General features: G+C 44.5%; 1 protein-coding gene across 6 annotated transcripts in view; it reads right to left on the bottom strand.

Moving 5' to 3' along the window:
- The window catches only part of CCDC150 (coiled-coil domain containing 150), a 44,988-nt gene extending 34,783 nt beyond the window's left edge, over nucleotides 1-10,205 (bottom strand). For 5 of the 6 annotated variants that reach the window (XM_074967804.1, XM_074967807.1, XM_074967805.1 and 2 more), the window contains exons 1-6: nucleotides 10,090-10,205; nucleotides 9,732-9,901; nucleotides 9,259-9,479; nucleotides 8,951-9,129; nucleotides 7,169-7,237; nucleotides 4,357-4,473 (exon numbers count right to left, since the gene is read on the bottom strand). In XM_074967804.1, coding sequence (XP_074823905.1) covers nucleotides 4,357-4,473; nucleotides 7,169-7,237; nucleotides 8,951-9,129; nucleotides 9,259-9,479; nucleotides 9,732-9,877 — 732 coding nt within the window. In that variant the 5' untranslated portion in view covers nucleotides 9,878-9,901; nucleotides 10,090-10,205. Of the gene's footprint in view, nucleotides 1-4,356; nucleotides 4,474-7,168; nucleotides 7,238-8,950; nucleotides 9,130-9,258; nucleotides 9,480-9,731; nucleotides 9,902-10,089 lie in introns of those variants that run through there. The other variant, XM_074967809.1, reaches the window with a different exon arrangement.
- Between the last annotated feature and the right edge of the window lie 12,370 nt (nucleotides 10,206-22,575).

The raw sequence follows: 22,575 nt of genomic DNA, 5'->3' as shown, positions 1-22,575 counted from the left end.
TATAGTGAACAGCCCTGGTTCCAGTACAGATCCTTGGGGGACTCTGCTATTTACCTCTCGCCCACTGTGAAAACTGACCATTTATTCCGCCCCCTTTGTTTCCTATCTTTTAACCAGTCTCATGGACTTTCCCTGTTATCCCATGACTGCCTACTTTGTTTAAGAGCCTTTGGTGAGAGACCGTGTCAAAGGCTTTCTGAAAGTCCAAGTACACTATATCCACTTCATCACTCTTGTTCACATGTTGGTTGACACCCTCAAAAATTCTGAGTGGTGAGGCATAGCTTCCCTTTACAGAAGCCATGTTGATCTTCCCCAACAAATCGTGTTCACTTATGTGTCTGATAATTCTGTTCTCTACAATAGTTTCAACCACTTTGCCCGTTACTGAAATTAGGCTTCCTGACCTGTAATTGCCAGGATCACCTCTGGAGCCTTTTTTTAAAATGTCAGCATCCCATTAGCTATCCGCCAGTCACCTGCCACAGGAGCTGATTTACGAGAGAAGTTCCGCATCAGTTAGTAGCTCTGAAATTTCATAGTTGAGTTCTTTCAGAATTCTTGGGTGAATACCAGCTGGGCCTGGTGACTTATTACTGTTTAATTAAACAGTTTATTCCAAAACCTCCTTTATTTACACCACAATCTGGGATATTTCCTGAGAATGGCTCTAGTGCAGGAATCTCCCTCACACCCTCTGCAATGATGATTGATACATTTAGCTTCTTTGTCATGGCTTTGTCCTTCTGAAGTGCTTTCTTCATCTCCTCAATCGTCCAGTAGTGCCACAGGCTTCCTGCTGCTCATGTACTTAAACAATTTTTTGCTGTTCTTTTTTTGTCTTTTGCTTGTTGCTCTTCAAATTCTTTTTTTGGCAATACTTGACTTGCCCAAGTTTTGCTCCTTTCTATTTTCCTTATTAGGCTCTGACTTCCAATTTTTAAAAGAGATCTTTCTGTTTCTAGCCATCTTTTACTTGGCTTTTTAGCCATGGTGGCATTTTATTGGTCCTCTTACATTTTTTTATTTTATTTTTACACGTTTGGGGCATACATGTAGTTTTGAGCCTCTATTATGGTGTTTTTTAAAAGTTCCCATGCAGCTTGCAGGCATTTCACTCACGACTGTTCATTTCAATTTTCATTTAACTAACCTCTTCATTATGTGTAGTTCCCCTTTTTGAAGTTCAGTGCTACTGTGCTGGGTTTCTTTAGTATTTTCCTCTTTACAAGGATATTAAATTTAATTACATTATGGCTGCTGTTACTGAGTGATTCAGCTATATTCACCTCTTGGACCAGATCCTGTGTGCCACTTAGAATTAAATCAAGAATTGCCTCTCCCCTTGTGGGTCCAGAACTAGCTGCTCCAAGAAGCAGTCATGAACAGTGTCGAGAAATTTTATCTCTCTGCCTCCCATCCTGAGGTGATATATTCCCAGTCAATAGGGGGATAGTTGAAATTCCTTACATTAGTGGGTTTTCTGTTTGTGTAGCCTTTCTAATCTCCCTGAGTATCTCACAATAAAGGTCACCATCCTGGTTAGGTGGTCAGTAGTATATTCCTACGGTTATTATTCAAGCATGGAATTTCTATCTATAGAGATACCATGACACTATTTGATTCGTTTAAGATTTTTACTACATTTGACTCTAAGCTTTCTTTCACATATAATGCCACTCTTCCACTAGTACAACGAGGAGTCCGGTGGCACCCTGAAGACTAACATTTATTTGGGCATAAGCTTTTGTGGGAAAACAACCCACTTAGTCAGTCTCCATGCATCTGAAGAACACGGTTACCCCTCTGATGCTCTTCCACCAGTGCAACTTACTCTATCATTCCTATATATTTTATACCCTGATATAATCATGTCAAATGGATTATCATCATTTCAGCAAGTTTCTGTGATGCCTATTATATCAATATTCTCATTTAATACCAGGCAGTCAAGTTCACTCATCTTAGTATTTAGACTTTTTGCATTTGTATACAAGCACTTATAAAATTGGTTACTACAGTAGCTCCCCACTTAACATCCTCTCGCTTAACATTGTTTCGATCTTACATCCCTGCTCAGTTACAGAACATGCTCCATTTAAAGTTGTGCAATGCTTTGCTATAACGTCGTCTGGGTGCCTGCTTTGTCCACAGCTGGCAGCCACCGCTCCCCTCCATCAGCTCCTCTACACCCTCCCCTCAGCACCTCCCGCCCACCGGCAGACCCCACAGATCAGTGCCTTCCCCCCTCACCTCCTGCCCGTGGCAATCAGCTGGCTTGCGGCATTCAAGAGGGAGGGGAGAGGAACGAGGACTCGGCCCGCAGGCTCCCCCCCACTCCTGAATGCCACAAACCATCTGATTGCTGTGGGCAGGAGCCAGGGGAGAGGCTGTGCTCAGAGTCCTCGCCCCTCCAACCACCCTCCTGAACATCACAAGCCAGCTGATTGCTGTGGGGGGGGGGGGGCGTGGAGGAGGAGCAAGGACGCCCCGTGCAGCCTCCCTCTTCCCTCCCCTGCCCGCTGCAATCAGCTGGCTTGCGGCATTCAGGAGGCAGGGGAGGGAGGCGGAGCCTGTGGGCTGAGTCCTCGTTCCTCTCCCCCTCCCTCTTGAACGGCGCAAGCCAGCTGATTGCCACGGACAGGAGGCAGGGGAGGGAGGACACAGCGTGCGTGCGGAGTAAAGGGGGAGGAGGTAGGGGGGGAAGAAGAGGCGGGTTAAGGGTGGGGGCTTGGGGGAAGGGGTAGAGTGGGCGGGCTAAGGGTTGAGCCCCCTGCCCCTGGTGCTTGCAGAGTAGGGGAAGCTGCCGTTGCTGCTGCACAACGTGCTTCTTCTAGCCTACAGCACCTTCAGCCTCTTTGCCAGCCTCATTGTCTCCTGTGCCAGCGGGCTGTGCCTGTGTGGGGTAAGGCGGGAGCACCTCCCAACTATAGTACTGTCCTGTATGGCAAAAAAAATTTTTTCCTGGAACCTAACACATTTACATTCATTCTTATGGGGAAATTGGATTCGCTTAATATTGTTTCACTTAAAGTCACATTGTTCAGGAACATAACTACATTAAGTGAGGAGTTACTGTATTTAATTGTCTGCCTGCATGTCGTGTAATTGAATAGCACTCTTTTTTGTTTGACTGTTTTTCTTCAGTCCTTACCTCTACTTTATCAACTTCTATCCTGTTCTCTTTACTAGGTATGGAGTATCCTCTTTAATAAATCGGATGGGTTTGTCCGAATTCTGTGCATCTCTGCACCTGTTGGCTTACCCTCAGCTTAAAAACTTTATGACCTTTTTAATTTTACATGCCAGTAATCTGGTTTTTTGTTTTGGTTTAGGTGGAGCCCATCCTTCCAATACAGGCTCCTCCATTCCCAAAAGGTTCCCCAGTTCTTAATAATCCTAAATCCCTCTTCCCAACACTATCCGAGACCCTGCAGTTCTGCCTATCTGGAAGCATTTCAGAGAGTGCTACCATGATGGTCCTGAATTTTAATCTCTTACCTAACAGCCTAAATTTGGCCTCCAGGCCTCTTTTATCTTTCCCTATGTCAGTGGTACCTATGTATACCCTGACCTCCGGCTCCTCCCCAGAACTGCCCATAAGTCTGTATAGATATTGCAAGAAGTCTGTAACCTTTGCACTTGGCAGGCAATTCACTGTGCGGTTCTTCCAGTCATCACAAACCCAGCTATCTATATTTCTAATAATTGCATCCCCCATTACTATTACCTGTTTCTTCCTAATAACAGGCATCCCCTCCCCAGAGAGTTATGCTCACTGTGAGAGGATACCATGACATCATCTGGAAGGAGGATCCCAACTTTGGGAATGTTTCCCTTCACTTCTGCTCTACTGTGTCCAGGGAAGTCTTATCTATGTACATCTCTGTCCCCCTTAGCTCCTCCAGTTCAGCCATTCTGATCTCAAGAGCCTGTACTGTGTCCTCGGACCATGAGGTGCTTGCACTGAATGCGCACACATGCCATCTACCCACAAGGCAGGTAATCATACGTGCTACATTCAGTGCAATAAACTTAATTGCCCTCACTCTGCTGCAGGACTTTCTGCTTGCTTTATTTTTACTTTTGCTGGATCTCACAGTTGCTGGTCTGTTTCTCTGCAGAGCATTCACATTGAATTGCTTGTCAACTTTTAGACTTTTAACACCTCATTAAAATGTAATCAAGATTCCCTTTTCCGCACCTTGCATACTGAAGCTAAGTGATTACAAAGGTATGTTAACTGCTCTCCAGGAAAAACACTCCAACCTCTTATTATTCTTCCTGCGAGGCAAAAAAAAACAAACAAAACAAACAAACAAAGGAAAAATGGAAGAGGTGCTATGCTTCTCCAACCTGTTCCCGTTCTGCCTCCACTGTTATCTCCATATCCTGCACACGTTGCAGCATGGTTGCTTGGGATTCCTCCAAAGACTCCCGCAGGCTTGCCTCCTGGAAAAGCTGCTCCCTTAGCTATAAGAGACAAAACACGGGGTATGTGGCTGGAGACAGCACCAAGCCATAAAAACCTGAAGATTAATGAAGCAGACAGGGGTTCAATACAGCAAAGCAACCATTATTAGTAATATCCAGTGATCTGCTAAATGTGATATAACACTATGGAGTAAGTATTTCATGGAAGTGGTAAAGCAAGGAAACAATACCAAACAACCCATTCAGCTATGGAAAATGTATTAATAACCAGACAGTTTTGGCACCTGGACCAAAATTTGTGTTTACTGAGAGTGGCAATTCTACTCCCTACAGTGTGCTCAGAGACCCAACTATTTTCTCTGCCTCAAATCTCACTGCTCTTGTGCCACATTACCATTCCTCCATCCAAGATCCTACTGTGTCTGTCTTCCTCTAAACTGAGTCAACATTGCTTCTGAATGTGTTGGAAAGAGTCACTGCAGATATGAGACACTTCTTCTACTGCAGGGACTGAGCAAACATAGTGGGCCTGATTTTGTTCTCACATCAGAGCAATTCCAGTTGACTATCACTGTAATTGAGACTAGAAATCAGGCATATTGTCTTCACAGCACACTCAAGACCCAAAGTTCAATTCCTTGCAGAGTAGCATACTCTGTTACTACGAGATTCTTGGGTTCATCACTAAAAGGGATAGCTGCCATTCAATAAGGACTAAGCAGCTACTCTTTTCCTCAGAAACCCAATTTCAGATACAGAAAGCTGAATCTAAAGCTTTCTGTATCTGGAACTACAAGCTTTAGAAACATTTAGACACATTCAGTGTAAAACCTCCTATAAAAGCAAATCATATAAGGTATGCTCTTGACCCTATCCAACAGGTGATTCTAATCTCTGGTGTCCCCAGGAAAAGCTAGGACCCAGGAGAGTTTCTCTTATCTCCAGGTGATGTTGACAGAACATGTAGATTACTTTGAAGCCTGATTCGCTAAAGACATTTGTATCGAGTTACTAATAAGGGGCCTATAATAAGAAGAGAATTCCCAGGGACAAATATGAATAAATGAGGCTACAAGAAGAGGCTTTTCTTTGGTTTGTTGCAGAGAAACCAGCACCAATTTGAAATGGGGTCTAGAACCGGGGCCTAGCTACATCCCGGTCACGAGTACTGCCAAAATACCGAGTGATAATCATGTGAGCTAGTGTATCTGGGAATAGATACTTCTGCTTCTTCTGTGAACTATAAGAAGAGAGCATCAGATACACACCAACAGAAATGTTTAAAGTTGCATAATGACTACTATTATCTGAAGAGACTCCACATGATGCTTCAGATCTGTCATCCTCCAGTAAGTACAGCACAAGTACCTAAATGCATTATTTATAAAAAGGGCCATGTGTACTTCAGGGCAAGCTGAACCTGAATGTTACTGCAAGACCTTCCGCCTTTCTCCAGCACAGCAAACTGGAAGTTCTATTGCAATATCAACTATTTTTAAAAACAGAGGATTTTATTTAATAATTAAAATGAAAGTGAGTGATAAAAATCTCTGTACCAGTGGTCTGGGGAGATCTGGCCAGTCACACACAGTGATAACTTTACTCGTTTCCAGCTACTAAGGAACATTAAAAGAAGCTGAAAATATATAAAAAAGGAATGCCAGGAAAGTAATTGTTATAGTTTCTACAGAGAGACTCAATCATCAGTTGATGCTGTTCTGTGTGATTGTGAATGGGAAGGAAGGTGGTCCACACCAGAAGTCAGAGAAGCTGCTCACGTACATTTAAGTGTACTACTTTCTTTGATATTCACTTTTATGATTAAGTTTTCAGCGTGACCTATGCTGACAAAGAGTATCCACATTGTATTTGTAGTTGGAGGTTTTGACAACTACGGCTTTAGGGTCTCAAGAACAGTGAGAAAAAGCACTTAGCTTTTTGGCACTCCCATGAGGCATTTATGGTTTTTTGAACTTAGGAGGGGATTCATCTTCTCTTTCCCTCCCATTTTATGGAGCAAGGTGGGCTGGGGGGGAGGGAAGAGGAAATCCATTTTCCCCGTGGACGGAGTGATTTGCATGATCTCACCAACTGCTTCCATTACCCACCTCACATCCTTTCTGTTCCCTAAAGGCTTAACACCACTGCGGCCTGCATATTGCATCAAGCATCCTTCTGGCCAAGACATGATCAGGACACCTTTTAAGTCTTTCAGAACTGCCGCTCATTTAGCTTGAGAAGTTATTAAATGACATAAGGGACATAACCCACATTCTCAAACAGGATTAGGCTGCTTTGCAGAAGCTCACACCCTACTTCATCAGGACAATAAGATGCCTCATGTCTGCACTCTATTTCTTTAATTAGTCCATAACAAGGTATCTGCTACAACTTGTTCACTAGGTAGCAGACATTAAGTCACCAGTTCCATTTTGGATGCAATAAAGTCATTCTTCATGACCACAAGAAGCAGAAGATTGTCGGCGAAGGGTAAAACCTACTTCCACAGCATGGAACTCAGGTCTCTGTTAGTAATTTCAACTAACGCATTTTTGTATCTTGCATGAAGGACATTCTGTTTTAGGTTTGTAGATCGAGGCATGCTCAGCAGCCTTCTTTCAGATGTGCATATTCCATTCCTGGTTTTCATAGATTCATACCCAGATCACCATCCAGGCTTTTCCCCAAAAATCTTATCACCTCACTCTTCCTTCTAACCTTCTTTTGTGCTTACCTCCTGAAGTCTATGGTTCATTATGTGTTTTGTTGTCCTCAGTTCCTCTGCCGCAATGGCTACATCTGTCTAAAAAGGACAAATAATAAATAATAATTTATGCCTCACAACTGCAGCAAAACTTTGAAGAGTATTTCAAAACCAGGCTGGCCAGTAACCCATGCATGTTTTACATTACATGCCATGCTGAGACCTGGGTTTGATTCCTAGTTCTAGTCTGGTGCTCTAAAGAGACAAAACACCTTGCATTGCTTTTCAGCAACCACTTAAGACAATTAAGAAGATGGGATAACAGATTCCAGACCAGTTCTCTTCAGCTGAAAGGATGGTGGCCTAGCTGTGGGACCCAAAGAGTATACAGAAAAATGGAGGTGTGCTTAGCAATCCATGAGTTGGAGGTGGAAAACCCCAATTCTTGAGGGGTTATAAATACAGGGTGGTTTGTTTGTTTGTTTTTTCCCCCAAGTCACACTCAGTTTATCACCATCATTTATTGCTGGATCCAGAGAGTCCCATTCACAAAGATGAGACTGACTTTTACTCCAACAAAAACAGCATCACACACACCTAACCTCCGAGCACCTCAAAGCAGAGTCTCATTTTCAAAGTTGGCAGTCTTTAAAGACCAGTGCCTTAGTATTGGAATCAGTATAGACACTCTTCAAGGACTACAACTCTCAGCACCAGTGTTCCCTTTAATTTTTCCCACCCATATACAGAATGAATTTTGTTATTGAACCAATATGGCGGTGATGTGTGACACATCATCTTCATATTGATGCATGTAACAAAAATTCATGTGGTTGGGGTGGGGCCGAGGGTTTGGAGTGTGGCAGGGGGCTCAGGGGTGGGGCAGAGGGTTGAGATGGGGGGGAGCGAGGGCTCTGGCTGGGGGGTGCAGGCTCTGAGGTGGGGCTGGGGATGAGGGGTTTAGGGTGCAGGCTGCCCCAGGATTGCGGTGGGAGAGAGGACGCCCCCAGCTCTCTCTCTCTCACTGCGGCAGCTCGGGGCTGGGGAAGAGGCGCCTCTTCCTGGCTGCAGCAGCTCTGGCAAGGCTCAGCCGGGCTGAGGGTGGGGCTTCTCTCCCCCAGCTGCAGTAAGTCCAGGGCAGGTCCATGCTGGGGCCCAAGGGGAGGGGCACCTCCAGAGGTGAAAGTGGGCCGGTACAGCTTACCGGTAAGAAGCGGTCACTGGGATGGGCCTGTACACAGCCGACGTTAAAGCGCTGCCACCGCAGCAGTGCTTTAACATCACTTCCTCTTTTGCCCCCCGGGCTGCCAAGAGGGGGGAGGCAAAAGGGGCAGCTGCCCCGGCGCCTAACAATTTAAAAGGGCCCAGGGCTCCCAGCCGCCACTACTACCGCCGCAGCAGCTGGAGCCCTGGGTCCTTTAAATTGCCGCTGAAGTGCCAGGCAGTGCAGGCTGGGCAGCGCTGAAGAGCTGGCGGGGGAAGACTGACCCATCCCCACCCCACCCCACCCCTTCCACCCAAGGCCCCGCCCCTTCCGGGGGCCCAGAGCAAGGCTTCCATACCGGTAAGATTTTTAAGTTACTTTCACCCCTGGGTGCCTCTCCCCACTGCTGCAGGTCCATGCTGGGACTGGTACGGAAGGGTGACTGAGCATCTCCCCACGCCAGCAGGTCCGTGCTGGGGGAGAGACATCTCCCCCCGCCATGGCCCTGAGCCCCTGCACGAGGCTCAATCAGCAGCTTCGTGGCCGCGCAGCTTAGAAGGAACTTAGCTCAGCACACCACCATGCACACTCACAGCCAGCTCCTGTACCTTAGTTGCTGTGGCAATTTCCAAAGCAGCACTTAATCTTTGAACTTCTTCCTGTGCCTTTTCTACATCCTCTTTTGCCTCACTTAACTGTTGGCGCAACTTCATTGCCTCTAGCTGCACAACCTTCAGTTCCTGCAAGTGTTCCTCCTGCATTGCATTCATACGCTGTTCCAGATGCGCTGCCAGACAGCAAGAGAGGATCAAAAATGGTCATTATAAAGAAATGCAGAAAAAATTGCATCTGAAGGGCTGAAAGAGAATGAGAACATCTGCTACCAACACAAAAACCAGCTTTCTACTGTCTGTACCTGCATGCTTGGGATTCAGCTCCTTTTCAGTCTGCAGCCGGAAGAGGTTTAGCTTCAAGGTCTGCACAACACTCTCCAACCGGCACATTCGATTCACGAGCGATTCACAGTTCTTCCACAGCATGTCACTTTCACCTGCAAACGCTACCCTGGCCCGAACCGGGCTAACAGGCTGGGGGCTCCCAGGTGTCTCTAAGGGCTTTGAATGGAAGAGATCAAGGCTGAAAGAAGAGAACATGTGGCACCATTTATATCATTCTTTTTGGTAATCTTGTTTCATGCCGCTGGAATGTTTCTTGCTATGCCTGATGGCTGCAGCATGTGCCTCTGCTAGCAACTTCTGCTCCCCAGAGACGCCGAGATACCAGCTCACTCGGAAACAAAAGTGGAACAAGCAGAGAAAAAGGGACTACCAACAAATACGGCGCATTCCCCAGGAAAAGACGGACCCGGACAATCCGTCCCAACCGTACCTCTGTCCGTTCACACCCAGCATCTCTAGGTCTCTCGCCAGCGCGCTGGTCTGCTCCTCAACGACGCTCATCCTCTGGCGGAGCACGGCGAAGGCTTCGGGCGCTGTGGCCCTGACGCTCATGGGGGCGATGGGCGGCCTGGCCATCGCTGCCCCGCGTCCAGCGGCTACCTGGGGGCGAAGTGGCCGTGTCGCAGGGTGAATGAAGAGCTCGACCAGCCGGGCGCCCGGCTTCGGCCACTCCCAGGCCTACTGGCTGCCACCCCGCCGCCCCCAGGCCCAGCCCTTCCCCCCGCGGGAGCTGCCGGGCCCCACGGGCGATGGGGGCTGCGCTCTAGCTCCCCCCGGGCCAGCCTTACCCCGCTCGCTGACACTTCGCGGCTCCGTTTCCATGGAGCTCCTCCCCCGCTTCAAACCGACCCGCGGCTTTAGCGGACCCCATTCTGCGCATGCGCCGCGACCCTAACTCCCGATGCGCTCTGGGATTTGTAGTCCTTCGCGCTCCACCCGGACACGGAGCTAAACAGTGTCGGCGTGCCGGGGAGGCACCTGGGATTTTTTTGCCGGAGGCGCACGCGCAATGAACCTCACCAGGGTGGAGCGGGTCATGCCGGGATATGTAGTTTCGGTCTCTCTCTATTCCAGCATAGAGCAAAGTGGGCCAGCCTGGTCTAGTGGTGAGAGTTGAGGGTTGGCAGTGCACTGTGGGTTCTCGTTCTGTATGGCCTTCAAGGTGACCTGATGCTTTAGTTTCCAGGTATTGTGAGTAATCCGATTGTCACAAAATTTGAGTTTTTTTGTTTTAAGCTGCAGCAACCCCTCAGACAGAGACAAACACCTACAAGATCTCTATCAAGCATTCTTACAACTACAATACCCACCTGCGGAAGTGAAGAAACAGATTGATAGAGCCAGAAGAGTTCCCAGAAGTCACCTACTACAGGACAGGCCTAACAAAGAAAATAACAGAACGCCACTAGCCGTCACCTTCAGCCCCCAACTAAAACCCCTCCAACGCATTATTAAGGATCTACAACCTATCCTGAAGGATGACCCAACACTCTCACAAATCTTGGGAGAAAGGCCAGTCCTTGCCTACAGACAGCCCCCCAACCTGAAGCGAATACTCACCAACAACCACATACCACACAACAGAACCACTAACCCAGGAACCTATCCTTGCAACAAAGCCCGTTGCCAACTGTGCCCACATATCTATTCAGGGAACACCATCACAGGGCCTAACAACATCAGCCACACTATCAGAGGCTCGTTCACCTGCACATCCACCAATGTGATATATGCCATCATGTGCCAGCAATGCCCCTCTGCCATGTACATTGGTCAAACTGGACAGTCTCTACGTAAAAGAATAAATGGACACAAATCAGATGTTAAGAATTATAACATTCATAAACCAGTCGGAGAACACTTCAATCTCTCTGGTCACGCAATCACAGACATGAGGGTCGCTATCTTAAAGCAAAAAAACTTCAAATCCAGACTCCAGCGAGAAACTGCTGAATTGGAATTCATTTGCAAATTGGATACTATTAATTTGGGCTTGAATAGAGACTGGGAGTGGCTAAGTCATTATGCAAGGTAGCCTATCTCCCCTTGTTTTTTTCCTACAAACCTCCCCCCCCCCCAAGACGTTCTGGTTAAACTTGGATTATTGCTGTGCACATTGTAAGATGAGCTATTGCCAGCAGGAGAGTGAGTTTGTGTGTGTGGTTTTTGGAGGGGGGTGTGTGTGTATGTGGGGGGGGTGGTGGTGAGAAAACCTGGATTAGTGCTGGAAATGACCCACCTTGATTATCATGCGCATTATAAAGAGAGGTTTCAAAGAGGGATGGGCTATTACCAGCAGGAGAGTGAGTTTGTATGTGTGTCTGTGTGTGTGTGGGGGGGGGGGGGGAAGGGTGAGAAAACCTGGATTTGTGCTGGAAATGGCCTTCCTTGATGATCACTTTAGATAAGCTGTTAGCAGCAGGACAGTGGGGTGGGAGGAAGTTTTGTTTCATGGTCTCTGTGTGTATATAATGTCTTCTGCAGTTTCCACGATATGCTATGCATCCGATGAAGTGAGCTGTAGCTCACAAAAGCTCATGCTCAAATAAACTGGTTAGTCTCTAAGGTGCCACAAGTACTCCTTTTCTTTTTTCTTTTTACGAATACAGACTAACACGGCTGTTACTCTGAAAAGAGTACACAAGTTTCAGAGTAACAGCCGTGTTAGTCTGTATTTGCAAAAAGAAAAGGAGTACTTGTGGCATCTTAGCGACTAACCAATTTATTTGAGCATAAGCTTTCGTGAGCTACAGCTCACTTCATCGGATGCACCGGATGCACATCCGATGAAGTGAGCTGTAGCTCACGAAAGCTTATGCTCAAATAAATTGGTTAGTCTCTAAGGTGCCACAAGTACTCCTTTTCTTTTTAAGCGTACACAAGAATTTCAGCTTTCATTTTTTTTTAAGTCTGTTTCTAGCCCTTTTGGGTGTAGAGGAAAAAAAAACCTTGAAAATGTGGTTCTTAAAGGTTCAAAACCCAGAAGGGAAATAAAAAGAAAACAAAACATATCATGGATTTTTTTCCCCAATATCTCATGGGGTTTGGGGAGGGCCAAACCTCACAGTTTTTGAATGCTGAGATCGGCAAAATTGGTATCATCTTTTTTGTCCCACCTCATAATTTGTCTCAGTTGCCCTCCTCATTCTGAGGGATGTCACTCATTTAGTCCCAAAGTTATCTGTCTTTCACAACAAAAAGGGGGGAGACACCTTATAATGCTTATGAATGTGAATATGATGTAATTGGAATATGCCTTATGCAAAAGGTCTCTTGTAAGGTATCATTACAAAGGTTATAACCTACTGAATATATTCACCTATTTGTATGAATGTTTCGTTCTTGTATCTGAAACTAAAATATGAAGTATAACTCTGAGGTCCTATTGTAATTATGCAAAGGTTAATGGTGATTTAGAATCCTGATGGCTCCCATTGACTACAGTTGGTTGTAAATGGTTTATTAACCTGCAAGCCTTCCTGTGTACCTGTGGGCCAGCCCATGGGTAATGAAGAATGAGATCTTACAGTGGCATGTGACCATGTCACATGATACTGGAATCCATCTTAAATCTGGTACTTTTCCATTTAGATGGAGGGGTGGGGACCCAGAGAGACAAAAGATTCCCGCCTTGTGCCAAAGCTATAAAAGGGGGTGGAACAGGACAAAGGGCTGCCAGTCATGAGAAAGTCCCTGTTTTTCATCTAAGATGTCTGCTTAAACTAACAAGGACTGTACCAGGGGAAAGGATTGGGCCCAGACTAGGAAGGAATCTAGTCTGTGAAAGAAGCTTACTGGAACATCTCTGAGGGTGAGATGTTATCTGTAATCTGTTTCTTAATATATTAGGCTTAGACTTGTGTGTTTTTGCTAACCCCTGCATAAAATATGGTCTGTGAACACACCCTATCAATGTAGAAGCTGGTTGAAGTAAGAACTAATTATTTCCAGATTTTTACTGATGATATCTCATACAGTTTCTATTAAGCTATTCAGAAGACTACACTACAAGAAATAGTTTGGTGTTTTGTATAAATGTTTAGTATAACCATCTAGGTCAATTTATATGCAGATTTATGTATCTCCTTCAGGTCCCCAGCAAATTATTATCATGGGCCATGACATGTTTGGGCACTATGAGACACCTGGTCTTCAACATCCTTATTTGTAAAATAGATGCAATCTTAGCTCCTACAAAAAGGTGTTATGAATTTTGAGATCTTTGGATTACATGCATTTATAGAAGCATAAAGTGCTATTATTTTATTAATTGAATCTTATCTCTAGAAGGTAGCAGAGAGCAGAAAAAACAGCAATAGTCCTAATGAGATGGCTATGCATCTTATAATATCTTGCATAACTGCAAATGGTTGTTATACACTAATATTGAAAAGAATAATAAAAAAAATTAAATCAAATACTACAGAAATCATAAGTACAGAAATAAGAGTTGCAAATAGAGTACTTAAAAATCACATTCACTGTTTTGAATGTGGAATCTAAACCTGTGGATGGTTCCTGATAAATTTTTAATGGTAATTATTGGAGAGACTAATTCTGCAAATGACTTGCTACTTTTCCGTCATTTTTCCGTCATAATACAAAAGAAGGCTTAAGTAGGATAATTAGTAATTGTTCTAGTGTTTCTGTTAATGATTTCAATTTAAGATTTCATAAATGATATGATATTTGTAACAAATTGGCTAATAAGTTCAACTGTAACTTACAGCGGATACCATAAAATATTTTTGGCCATGGGGAAATAGTTTTTACTTTGTGTAATGACCCATCCACTCCCAGTCTTTATTCAAGCCTAATTTAATGGTGTCCAGTTTGCAAATTAATTCTAATTCTGCAGTCGGAGAACACTTCAACCTCCCTGGTCATTCAGTTTCAGACCTAAAAGTAGCAATTCTCCAACAAAAAAGCTTCAAAAAAAAAACCCCTTCAAAAACAGACTCCAATGAGAAACTGCAGAATTGGAATTAATTTGCAAACTGGACACCATTAAATTAGGCTTGAACAAAGACTGGGAGTGGATGGGTCATTTCACAAAGTAAAAACTATTTCCCCATGCTAATTTCCCCCACACACACTGTTACTCACACCTTCTTGTCAACTGTTTGAAATGGGCCATCCTGATTATCACTACAAAAGATTTTTTTTTCCTGCTGATAATAGCCCACCTTAATTAATTGGTCTCGTTACAGTTGGTATAACAACACCAATTTTTTCATGTTCTTTGTGTGTATGTATATCTTCCTACTGTATTTTCCACTGCAGGCATCTGATGAAGTGGGTTTGAGCCCATGAAAGCTTATGCCCAAATAAATTTGTTAGTCTCTAAGGTGCCACAAGTACTCCTCATTTTTTTTTTATTGATTTTATAATTTTGTTATCTTTACCACTACCTTCCACTGTGATTGTGCTCTTACCCTTCGGAAGCAATATGAAAAGAAACCAGATAGATGAATCTTAACATGAAAATTTATTAGAAGGCTTTTGCTAATTTAATGCTTCTGGGCTAGATTCACAAAGGGATTTAGGCATTTTGACGCAGGCATTTGACAATACCTAACTTTTAGGTGCCTAAAAAAATCACAGGAACAACACTACAGTTCACAAAGCCTGTGTGAGTTGCCTAGGATCCTTACACAATGAATGGGGAGAGATAGGTGCCTGAGAATGCGATCAACAAAAGCCAGCACCCTAGGTAAGAAGCCACCTAAGCTAACCAAAGAGTGATGCTGAAAACAGGGGTATGTCCTAATCTCTCCTCTCCTCATGGAGATAGGTGCCTCCTTGCAGCCTGGAGTTAAGTGCCTGTCTGTCCTAATGATTCATGTCTGGGAACCCCTCTCCAGGAGGCAGATGGCTCATTCTTGTGAGAATGAGCTAGGCAGGGATGGAACTACCCACAAAACAGCCAGAGGAGGCGGAGGAGAAGGTAGTAGCAGTGCCACCCACTTTGTAAGTTTTAGTTCTGTGGTTAGAGCACTCATCTGGGATATGGGTGACTGAGGATTTAGTCTCCCCTGCTCTGCTGACTCTTTAGTTATTTATTCAAAATGGAACAGCTTTAAGAGGAGAGACTGAGGGAGCCCCACATCAGAATATCCCATAGCTCAGTGATTAGGGCACTCTCTTGAGGGATGGGAGACCCATGTTTAAATCCTTTCTCTTCCTCTGGCAGAGGGAGGAATTGAACCCAGGTCTCCCACAGCCCATGTGACTGCTTTAACCACTGAAAGCCTGAGCTAAAAGTTGTAAGGTGGGCACCCCACCTTCTCTTCCTCCCTCCCTGATTTTTTGAATGGGACCCAATCTGGTACACAACCTTGAAGTACACTTAGGGGTTTCTTTAACTCTCTACTCTTCGGGCAATTTTTGTGTAAGTCTGTATTGTTACACACATACTTGCTGACAGGTGTTTTGAAATAAATTACCAAAATAATTGAAACTGGCATGATTATATAGTGTTATTTTGACAAATAAAATTTGCAGAATTTTAAAAAGTGTGCAGAATTTTTAATTTTTTTTTTTTTGGTGCAAAATTTCCCTTATACAGAAGAACAGCATATACCTAAGGTGTACATATAAAAAGAGCAACTGATATGTAGATCCTTGCATAAGTTGCTGTATGGGGACAATATTTGACAAAAGATATCTCAGCCTGAAGGCACAGTATTAATTTTGTAATAAACAGATCAAACAGATTTCCAATTTAGTTTGCATTAAAAGAAACGATTGAGCTGAACTTGTTGTTCATATTATTGATCTTCCTTTCAAAAACTGCTGTGCCAGAGTTACATCACATCAAAACTGCAGGAGTAAAAAGCATAAATCAACCTGTCTGTGGTGTTATCTATGTTAAACTTCTCAAAAGAAGAATCTGATCAAAGCACTTAACTGTGAGGACTGAGATGAAGCAGTCTGATATACTTTGCAGCCTCAGATATCCTTGCACAATAGAGTTTCTCTTCAGACTTTAAAAGAGCCTGAAACTGTGATTATTTATTTAAAATTGCTCTTCTGCACAGACGATGCAGGAGACAAAGCCCTGTGATGTGTGGAAGCATAGTAGTCAATTTTGTGTTAGGCCAGAGTTTTGTATTAGATAGGCTAACCTTATTGGTAATAACGCAAGATTTGTAGAAGCGGGGCTTGTGCTAGGCGCTGGGAAAATTGTCTGAGATGTTTTTTGACCTTGCTTTGATTAAAATTGGAATGTAGACTGTAGCAGAATTGATTGAGAAAAATAAGATAGTAGGTAGGAATATGTATAAACAAACTGCAGCGGTGATCATTATTGTTTGTCGCAAAAAGGTATAAAGGCTTGCCTCAATTGTTTATCTTTGGAGTCCTACCTGGAGTAAGGGAGATCCCTGCTTGTGTGTGTAGTTCCCCTCATTGCAATTGCTTGAGAATAAACTGTCTCTGATCTGTTACAACCACGCTGAGAACGAAGATTCTGTGTTCTTCGACAATGATAAAGGGTTGTTTTCTTAACTTGTGTTCTCAACATCAGTCTCCACTTGTGTGCAAAGCCTATACAGTATCTACCTGTGCATCTGATAATCATAAGAGTCGCATGCACATGGAAGTGCACAAAAAATTGTAAGCAGAGGCATATTATAAGCCAGGCTTTAAAAGTAATGATAGATTGAGATCTGACTTTTCTAGGGAGACATTTTCATGCCTCTTTCCCTTCTTCCTCCCTCTCTGCTAAACATCTTGTCTCTTCACTTCAAACATTCTGTTTTTCTTGCATTCTCAGGCAAAGGTGCATATGGTTCACTCTACATTCACAACAGATCACAAATTCTAAGGAAGCTATTGTAAAAGCTGGAGACGAAAATGCTGGTTAATTTCCCTGGTAGGGCAACTTTGTTCTCAACAGTTTTATTTTCTTTTAGTGGTTTGTCCAGTCCAGTTTTAAGTGCCTCAAACAATGGGGCTTCTACTATTTCCCTTGGGAGACTATTTCACAGCCCAATAGATCCCATTGTCCAGAAGTGTTGCTTACGCTTCCTTTTATTGTAATCACATTGCTCTTAGTTATACCATCCCTTACTATTCTAAACAATTCCTCTCCCTTCTTGTTTACAATTTTTAGTGTAGTGGGGCAGTTATCCCGCTCCTGAAAAACAAGGAGAAAAGGCAGGCTGATTGGGAAGGCAGCCACAGCTCGGGCCTCGCCCAATTAGGAGACAGCTGGCCCTATAAAAGATTTGTGAGCCAGGAGCTGGGTCAGTCTCTCTAGCTTTGGAAAGAGATGGACCTAGCTGCTTGAAGGAGCAAAGGGTACCATGGACAGAGCTGGGGCTGAGCAGCTGAGGCCTGGTGACCTCCCAGGCTGCAGCCTGACAGGAAGGTCTAGAGAGGTACTGGACTGCAGGGAAAGGCAGCAGGTCCAATCCCCTCTTGCTAATGATGAGTGGCCATTACACTTCAGTCTGCCCCAGTGAACAGGGGCTAGATGATGACTGGCAGTAGCCACTGAGGTGAGGTTGGCTTAGAAGGTTGGGGGTTCCCCTGGAAGGGGAGACCCAGACAGTGGGGGGGTCCTGTTGGGCCAGAACCCCAAGGTAAGGAGCACTGGGGCCCAGGAGAGAGATGGGGGGGGGCCTGAGGCAGGTGAGCCACTGGCCAGCAGAGGGTGCTCTGAATTGGAAGTGAGCTAATTGCCAGGGCAACCAGCAGGAGGTGCTGCACCAGTAAGTCTGACTTCGCTACATTTATTTAATTGTAGGTAGTTATATCCTGCCCTTCTCATTATTTAGCAAAGCTTTACATATATATTCCTCTTCATCTTTCCTGCATATATAAAATCGTGTTTTCTCTTAATATTTTTGTTGCTCTTCTCTAAATTCCCTCCAATTGGTCTACTCTTTTCTATTATTTAAATGCCTAGAGCTGTACTCTGTCTTCAAGGTGGAGTCTTGCCAGCACCCTAGAACTATTGTCTTTAGGGTTCTCTTCCTCTCAGCCCACCCAATTATTTGCCTGTTTAACCCCCTTTTGATAAACAATCTTTGTTATAAAGTCACTCAGTTCTAATGGCAAGTGGCATTCTGCTCACTTGGGAGGTAGAAAAGAATGATGTGGGGTTTTTTTTTGTTTTTTTTTTTAAGCTGGTAGATGGAAATAAAATCTGCCAAACTGAATCAGTTTGTCCATCTAGTCTCACATGCTGCAATGGCTAATAACTGATACTTTAGGAGAGAGTGATGCATGTTGTCAGTTATGAAATATTATAAAATCACTTTCCTAGCTTGTCTCTTTGACCATGTCACCCCCTCTTTCCATCCTCCTACTGGCTTCTCCCTTCTCTATTACATCAAACATAAGCTGCTTGTCTTCACTTTCAAGGCCCTGTACAGCCTAGGTCAGTGGTTTTTCAAACTGCAGGTCATGACACTGTACTGGGTTGCAGAATGTAAGGCACTGGGTCATGGTGGCTCTGGTCAGCACCACTGATTGGGCCATTAAAAGTCCCATTGGTGGTGCTGCCTGGCTAAGGCAGCCTAGTTCCTCCCTGTTCTGACACCACACTGCACCCTAGAAGTGACCAGCAGCAGGCCCAGCTTCTAGGTGGGGCATGGGGCTCTGCATGCTGCCCCCACCTCGAGCACTCACCACATTGAGTGCTTAATTAGGCCAAGTGAGCCCAATCAGACAATTAAATTGTGTGGAGGGAGCTACTTCGGAGAAGCTCACTTCTGAGGGAAGAAGAGAGGCCTTTACAAAGCCCAGAAGCTTCCAGCAGATAGGGGCTTTAGGGAAGTCTGCTGTAGTCACTTCCTGGAGGAAGGGAGGTCTGTTTGGAGGTTACAGAGGTAAGTAGCCCACAGCTACTTCTTGAGGAGGGAGCTGGGAGGCTGGCAAACACAGAGGGTGTGGGGAGAAGCCAGTCACACAGGAAAGCTCAGGGAAAGTAGCTGGAAGGTCTAGGAGGGGAGTAGACCTTCTCTGCTGATTAGAGGTCTGAGCTGGAACCTGGAGTAGGTATGCCTGGGTTCCCCTATTGGCCATGGAGGAAATGACACCAGCAGGGTAGTGAACTGAAAGACTGCTTGTGTCACTGCAGGATTGGCTCAGTTATGGCAGCAGGCATGAGGGCTGCCTGCCACTGTGGGTGAAAAGAGACTTTGAAAGAATACCCCAGAAGGGTAAACCATATGGTGACCAGGCTGGAGGGACAGTAACAGCAACTCCTGGAGTGAGAGAGGGGCTGCAGACAGAGAGCAGTGGAGAAATGGGGTGCAACCACAGGAAGGGGTGTCAGCCTTGCAGAGCTAATCCCCACAGTGGCCAGGAGGAGGTGCCATCTAGTGGTGCGTAGAGTGCACTGTGACGCTAAGATTAGTTGTAATCAGTGATGAGCTGCCAAAATCTAAAGAACCGGTTCCTTCGCTCCGGGTCTTCAGCGGCACGTCCTTCCCTTGCTCCAGGTCTTCGGCGTCACTGAAGGACCTGCCGCCAAATTGCCACCGAATACCCGGAGCAAGGGAAGGACTCGCCGCAGAAGTGCCGCCAAAGACCCGGAGTGCCGCCAGGTGAGTAAAAATTAAAAAGGGATTCAAAGCCAGGGGAGCCTCCCCAGCCAGGAGTTCAGGCGGGCCGGACAGGACGGTCCTGCGGGCCGGATGTGGCCGTGGGCCGGAGTTTGCCCACTCCTTTAACAACCGGTTCTAAACCGGCTTCAAAATTTAACAACTGGTTCGCGCGAACCGGGGCAAACTGGCTCCAGCTCACCACTGGTTGTAATCTAATGTAATTATGTCTTTTATCCATTATTTTACTGGAAGGTAGGTTGTAACATCATAATATAATCTCTCAGATAACCAATTCTGATGTTGGCAGTGAGGAGTATGTGTAACCCACACACCTCCTGGGCGTGGTTTCTGTCCCATCTAGTGGCACCAAGGCCACTTAGATAAAATTAGGCTGCTCTACGGCCTTAGCTAAGAGCCAGTTGGCTTTTAGCTCATACGGTAGATGGTCATGCACCAAGCTCCAGAGATCCCTGGGGTCTGTTGGCATTACATAAGCAGTAGGAGTAGACAAACTCAACAACATCGTATCTTGTCTGCAGGCAAGTATCTCTAATGGCGGCGGGGAATACAGAAAATATTTGTCGAAATGGAATATTCTTCAAAGCTTTAATTGTGACAGCAGCAAGTAGGTCTTTAAGTTAGTCAGACTTCTCCCTACTTTCTGGGGGGCACACTGAGACCACCTAATAGCGTCTCTCCTCCTTCCTGTTGCATTCTCTCAAATCTCTTCCCTCCACCCCCCACCCCCCCCGGCACCACTATGGAGCCCAATCAAAAAATGTAGAACCACCCCCTTCTTACAACCCTGAACTTTGAGTTTGTCAAAGTATATACATCCAGATGTGCTTATCTTTACAGTAGACCTATATAAAAACCCCAGATCTGAGCCATCGCAGACATTGAGGTATTTGAAATCTGAATGTTGCAGTATGGGCTTACCTTTTACTTTTTAGGCACATAAGAAATCTCCAGTTTAAATTTGCCATAATGTGGCTCTGCTTTCTTCCCCCCCCCACCCTTGTTTTTTTGTTTTAATATGAAACTTAAATGTTTGAAACTAAACATTCTGTATAGGTCATGTATGACGTTCTTCCTTTCAAGGATAATAGTACTCCTTGTGTTAGTTATTTGGGGGAAATGTGTGTCAGCCTCTTCCCTGCTGCTTTGCAGACACACCCAGTGAGGCTCTTCCCAGACCTCACATCTTAAAAAAATTCTCTTATAGTGCAAAGTAATAGTTGTTACATCCAAGTAAACACAGGAAGTGTGTGTGTGTGTGTGTGTGTGTGTGTTTGGGGGGGGGCGGTGGCTGTTATACAGGAGAGCATAGACTGGAGTTACACAACGGAAGACCGACTTGCTTAGCTGAAGTATGCTCTTCAGGACACCCAAACTAATCCACTAAACTGTCTTGTCCAATCTAACGTTTTTTAAAATCCATTCCTATAAGCACATATTAATTGACCATGTTTTCAACAGTGTCATAAGGTTGCTTTGGTCAGTATATTTGATTTAGCAAAATGCTGAGATCAAGGAATTTCCCAGTGAACAGCCAACAATTTCTCTCTGAAATATGGTAACTTTATAAGAAAATGAGGTAATTTAATTAGCACTTTGTTTATAGCAGACTAATAAATTCAGTCACTTCAGGAAGAAATCCAATTTTAAAAAAACTACTTAAGTGGTGTATTGATTTCAAATAACCCTTTGTCTAGATCTTGGAAGCCAATTAGGCTACAGGGCACCTGACCAAGGGCATACTCAATATCTAAGAAATGTGCCTTAATCAAACAGCTGGCTTCTGTCTGACCAGTCTACAAAGTATGGGACCTATCCTGATCCCATTGGAGTAAATTGAGAATCTCTCCCCTTGATTTCAGTGACAGTAGGTTTCAGCTCTATGAATTACTTCTATTCATGATAATCAGATTTCTTCTGCAGGTAGTTCACTTTTTTTAACCTCTGTGTAGAATACTGAGGGAGTTAGAAAGGCAAACTATTTTCCGTTATTAATGGTATTCCAGTGTCCCTCCACAGATTTAATTCGGGTTACTCCTGCTTTACATTGATATCAGAATTGGTGCCTCTATTGTTATTTCTGAGACAATAACATAACTTGGTACCTTTTAGTATAATATAATCCTTATTCTAATCTGGATATATTGTACTACCTTACTTCCACATCATTTAAACAAACTATCTGTCTCATTTAACTGTCACAGTAAAAGGGAATAGCTTTTGGAATTCAACCACTCAACCAGATCTCTTTGGAATTTTATTGTTAAATGGCACATCTACACTATTGTGGCTAAGAAGGTTAGCTCTAAGCTCCTTTACTACTAAATTGACCATGGGCCAGCTTCTTTAATTAGCATAGCTCCAATGCCTTTATTGATATACATGGCTGACTTAACCTGGCAGACAGTCTGACCCCACTACCTTCATTAGGGGTTCGCCATTCAGTGCCCAATGGTGACAGTACAAACTCTTCACCCTTTTACTTTTCAGAGGCAAATGCCTCCTTTGTGGAGTGGGAGGGGTGACATGCACCGCATATTCTTCACAGTGATATTATTATGATATGGTTATAGCATAATTATGCATTTTATTCCAGATAAGTCATGTGAGGGGTCACTGGGAAGTTATGATTTACTGAATATTATCCTATTTGTATGCATGTATCATTTTTCATCTGAAGTTATGAATATTGACTGT

Source organism: Natator depressus, chromosome 11 (genome assembly GCF_965152275.1).
Source record: "Natator depressus isolate rNatDep1 chromosome 11, rNatDep2.hap1, whole genome shotgun sequence".
NCBI classification, from domain to species: Eukaryota; Metazoa; Chordata; order Testudines; family Cheloniidae; genus Natator; species Natator depressus.
Note: the sequence above shows the minus strand (reverse complement) of the source record. Positions and strands in the feature narration are given on the sequence as shown.